The 5,000-nt window shown below is 45.1% G+C and overlaps 1 protein-coding gene across 2 annotated transcripts in view; it reads left to right on the top strand.

The window, feature by feature from the left end:
- LOC138975078 (phosphoenolpyruvate phosphomutase-like) overlaps window positions 1–5,000 on the top strand; it is a 46,831-nt gene that overhangs the window by 26,017 nt on the left and 15,814 nt on the right. For both annotated transcript variants that reach the window (XR_011458497.1, XM_070347729.1), the window contains 3 exons: window positions 424–520; window positions 1,679–1,891; window positions 3,003–3,103. Coding sequence is in view for 1 of the 2 variants with exons in the window: in XM_070347729.1 (XP_070203830.1) it covers window positions 424–520; window positions 1,679–1,891; window positions 3,003–3,103 (411 nt within the window). In the remaining variant the exon portion in view is untranslated. The remainder of the gene's footprint in view (window positions 1–423; window positions 521–1,678; window positions 1,892–3,002; window positions 3,104–5,000) is intronic.

The raw sequence follows: 5,000 nt of genomic DNA, 5'->3' as shown, positions 1-5,000 counted from the left end.
CTACCTAACCAACTCTTCATATGGGGACCATAATTCTACAAATTTCGTAATGTTACCAGAATTGAAACTGGAATATTTTTCTATTTCAAATCTGTATTTCAAATTTCTTAAAAATATTTCTAACAGTGGCCTTGTCTCTTGTAACTTACTCTTATAAATATAAAACTTTGCAAACAAAAGGATAAAATCCAAAACCACATCTACCTTAACATTGTTCATACACCCAAACAAAATAAATTCTTCTGTAAAAAGAACATTTGCGCGGTAAATACCACTTCTGTTTAACAAATCTTCCAAATCAGTCCAAAATTTCCGACTAAGCGGGCAGTACCAAAATATATGGGAAATTGTTTCATTTTCAATTTTACAAAAGGCACAAACGGGACTGTCAAAGGTGATTTTGTTGTTTCTGTATGTTTTCAGAAATCGACGCAGCTGAAGAAGATGCTACTGAGTCCAGAGCTGGAGTTCATTATGGAGGCACACAGTGGTATCAGCGCCCGTATTGCTGAAGAGGCGGGTATGTTAACTGGTGTCTGTCTGTTTGTCTGTCTATCTGTCCGTCTGTCCGTCTGTCTGTCCGTCTGTCTGTATGTCCGTCTGTCTGTCTGTCTGTCTTTTCTTTCAGTCTGTTTGTCATGGAGGCAGAAAGTGGTACAGGGTGACCAAAAAAATGGAAAACACGAAAAAAGGCTAATAATTTCTACATCTGTCGACTGAATTACATAACACGTGGTGAACATTAACTTCAGCTTCTGGATATGAAGTCCACAAAGCGGCAAGTGTGTAGGTCAAAGTGGTCTGACTTCCTGTGCATGTGTGGGGGGTCACGGGACTGTATCAGCGCCTGAAGTGCCTTTTGTTGCCAGTCGTCCGTAAGCAATCAACTCCTGTATGTTTTCAAATGCATTTCTGGTTGTCCACAAGCACCGAGTTTGTTTTTTTGTCTTCATGTACGTGAGTAAACACATTTTTTCTGCAGTTTTCAAAGGTATATGATTAAGCGAACTCCTTTTTCTTGCAGGTTTCAAAGTTTATGATCAAGTGAACACTTCCTGTTGCATATTTCAAAGGTATAAGGTGTATAAGGGAACACCTTTCTGTTCTAGGTTTCAAAGGTACATGGATAAGGTGCATAAGTGAACACTTTTCTGTTCCAGGTTACAAAGGTATATGATCAAATGAACACTTACTGCTACATGTTTTAAAGGTATAAGGTGTATAAGTGCGCACTTCCTCTTGCAGGTTTTGAAGGTATATGGGCGAGCGGCTGTTTAGATTACCACTTAAGATATTGGATCAAGTGAACACCTTTCTGCTGCAGGTTTTCAAGGTGTAGGGTGTAAAAGGGAACACCTTTCTGTTTCAGGTTTCAAAGGTATTTGGGCGAGCGGGCTGTCCATCAGCACAGAGCTGGGTGTTCGTGACAGCAACGAGGCGTATATGATCAAGTGAACATCTTTCTGTTGTAGGTTTCAAGGGTATTTGGGCGAGCGGTCTGTCCATCAGCACACATCTGGGAGTGCGTGACAGCAACGAGGCGTATATGATCCAGTGAACATCTTTCTGTTGCAGGTTTCAAGGGTATATGGGCGAGCGGTCTGTCCATCAGCACGCAGCTGGGAGTGCGTGACAGCAACGAGGCGTATATGATCAAGTGAACATCTTTCTGTTGCAGGTTTCAAGGGTATATGGGCGAGCGGTCTGTCCATCAGCACCCAGCTGGGAGTGCGTGACAGCAACGAGGCGTCGTGGACACAGGTGCTGGAGGTCCTGGAGTACATGAACGATGCCAGTGACGTCCCCATCCTGGTGGACGCTGACACCGGATACGGCAACTTCAACAACGCGCGTCGCCTGGTCAGGAAACTCGAGGATAGAGGCATCGCAGGTGAGAGACAGGGGGAGAGAGGGGGGGAGGGTTGTGAAAGGGGGGGGGAGAGAGAAAAGCAAAAGGAGAGAAAGAGAGAGAGATGAAGAAAGAAAGTCACTATTGTACGGTTTTCTTAATGTTAAGCCCATTTTCAATCAAACACAACAAAACTATATATTTTCGAATACAGGAGGCAATTAAGAATGCAACGATGTCATCTTTGTGATTCAGATTTTTAAGAAATCGGACAAATTGGCTCATTTTGAGTTAACATTTTATCAACGAAGTTTTAAGGTACCTAGCTGAAATACAATCCCATAGTCCGCACCAAGTCAAAGATCATGTCAATAAAATTGATGAAAAGATGTGGCCGTGACAGTGCCGCTTCAACTTTTACAAACAGGCAAATATGACGTCATCGAATAGCCCTATCAAAAATCGGCTTACAATTTTTCAAGCAAAAGCATATTTCTTTACTAATTTTCATTAAAAACCGTTCAGTAGTTTTGGAGAAATGCTTTTCACAGACACACAGAAAGACACACATACAAAGGGAGACAAACCTCACCCTCTGCCCTCGTTAAATCATTCAGTCAATACTTGATATTTTCAGGAGCCGACTTCATTTTGTAATTTGACTCTCGGGAACTCTGATTTTTTTGGTCTTCTTATTTTCAGGAAGCCGCCTTCCTATTGTAATTTGACTCTCCGGAACTCTGATTGTGTTCTCCTGGTTGTTTTCAGGAAGCCGCCTTCCTATTGTAATTTGACTCACCAGAACTGTGATTGTGTTCTGGTTGTTTTCAGGAAGCCGCCTTCCTATTGTAATTTGACTCTCCGGAACTCTGATTGTGTTCTGGTTGTTTTCAAGGAAGCCGCCTTCCTATTGTAATTTGACTCTCCGGAACTCTGATTGTGTTCTGGTTGTTTTCAGGAAGCCGCCTTCCTATTGTAATTTGACTCTCCGGAACTCTGATTGTGTTCTCCTGGTTGTTTTCAGGAAGCCGCCTTCCTATTGTAATTTGACTCTCCGGAACTCTGATTGTGTTCTCCTGGTTGTTTTCAGGAAGCCGCCTTCCTATTGTAATTTGACTCACCAGAACTGTGATTGTGTTCTGGTTGTTTTCAGGAGCAGCGATTGAAGACAAGCTGTTCCCCAAGACCAACTCACTGCTGGATGGCAGGGAGCAACCTCTGGCTAACATTGAGGAGTTCGCTCTGAAAATCACGGTAGGTCTAGAAGCAGGGATCGCGACAGGTGTTTTGTAAACCAGTACAGTGGAACCCTCTAGGTCTAGAAGCAGGGATCGCGACAGGTGTTTTGTAAACCAGTACAGTGGAACCCTCTAGGTCTAGAAGCAGGGATCGCGACAGGTGTTTTGTAAACCAGTACAGTGGAATCCTCTAGGTCTAGAAGCAGGGATCGCGACAGGTGTTTTGTAAACCAGTACAGTGGAATCCTCTAGGTCTAGAAGCAGGGATCGCGACAGGTGTTGTGTAAAGCAGTACAGTGGAATCCTCTAGGTCTAGAAGCAGAGATCGCGACAGGTGTTTTGTAAACCAGTACAGTGGAATCCTCTTGGTCTAGAAGCAGGGATCGCGACAGGTGTTTTGTAAACCAGTACAGTGGAATCCTCTTGGTCTAGAAGCAGGGATCGCGACAGGTGTTGTGTACAGTGGAACCCTCTAGGTCTAGAAGCAGGGATCGCGACAGGTGTTGTGTAAACCAGTACAGTGGAATCCTCTAGGTCTAGAAGCAGATATCGCGACAGGTGTTTTGTAAACCAGTACAGTGGAACCCTCTAGGTCTAGAAGCAGGGATCGCGACAGGTGTTTTGTAAACCAGTACAGTGGAACCCTCTAGGTCTAGAAGCAGGGATCGCGACAGGTGTTTTGTAAACCAGTACAGTGGAACCCTCTAGGTCTAGAAGCAGGGATCGCGACAGGTGTTTTGTAAACCAGTACAGTGGAATCCTCTTGGTCTAGAAGCAGGGATCGCGACAGGTGTTTTGTAAACCAGTAAAGTGGAATCCTCTAGGTCTAGAAGCAGAGATCGCGACAGGTGTTTTGTAAACCAGTACAGTGGAATCCTCTAGGTCTAGAAGCAGGGATCGCGACAGGTGTTTTGTAAACCAGTACAGTGGAATCCTCTTGGTCTAGAAGCAGGGATCGCGACAGGTGTTTTGTAAACCAGTACAGTGGAATCCTCCAGGTCTAGAAGCAGGGATCGCGACAGGTGTTGTGTACAGTGGAACCCTCTTGGTCTAGAAGCAGGGATCGCGACAGGTGTTTTGTAAACCAGTACAGTGGAATCCTCTAGGTCTAGAAGCAGAGATCGCGACAGGTGTTTTGTAAACCAGTACAGTGGAACCCTCTAGGTCTAGAAGCAGGGATCGCGACAGGTGTTTTGTAAACCAGAACAGTGGAATCCTCTAGGTCTAGAAGCAGGGATCGCGACAGGTGTTTTGTAAACCAGTACAGTGGAACCCTCTAGGTCTAGAAGCAGGGATCGCGACAGGTGTTTTGTAAACCAGTACAGTGGAATCCTCTTGGTCTAGAAGCAGGGATCGCGACAGGTGTTTTGTAAACCAGTACAGTGGAATCCTCCAGGTCTAGAAGCAGGGATCGCGACAGGTGTTGTGTAAACCAGTACAGTGGAATCCTCTAGGTCTAGAAGCAGGGATCGCGACAGGTGTTTTGTAAACCAGTACAGTGGAATCCTCCAGGTCTAGAAGCAGGGATCGCGACAGGTGTTTTGTAAACCAGTACAGTGGAATCCTCCAGCTCTAGAAGCAGGGATCGCGACAGGTGTTTTGTAAACCAGTACAGTGGAATCCTCTTGGTCTAGAAGCAGGGATCGCGACAGGTGTTTTGTAAACCAGTACAGTGGAATCCTCTTGGTCTAGAAGCAGGGATCGCGACAGGTGTTTTGTAAACCAGTACAGTGGAACCCTCTAGGTCTAGAAGCAGGGATCGCGACAGGTGTTTTGTAAACCAGAACAGTGGAACCCTTTAGGTCTAGAAGCAGGGATCGCGACAGGTGTTTTGTAAACCAGTACAGTGGAACCCTCTAGGTCTAGAAGCAGGGATCGCGACAGGTGTTTTGTAAACCAGAACAGTGGAACCC

The sequence above is a fragment of the Littorina saxatilis genome, linkage group LG9, assembly GCF_037325665.1.
Source record: "Littorina saxatilis isolate snail1 linkage group LG9, US_GU_Lsax_2.0, whole genome shotgun sequence".
NCBI classification, from domain to species: domain Eukaryota; kingdom Metazoa; phylum Mollusca; class Gastropoda; order Littorinimorpha; family Littorinidae; genus Littorina; species Littorina saxatilis.
This window is presented reverse-complemented; position numbering and strand designations above follow the sequence as displayed.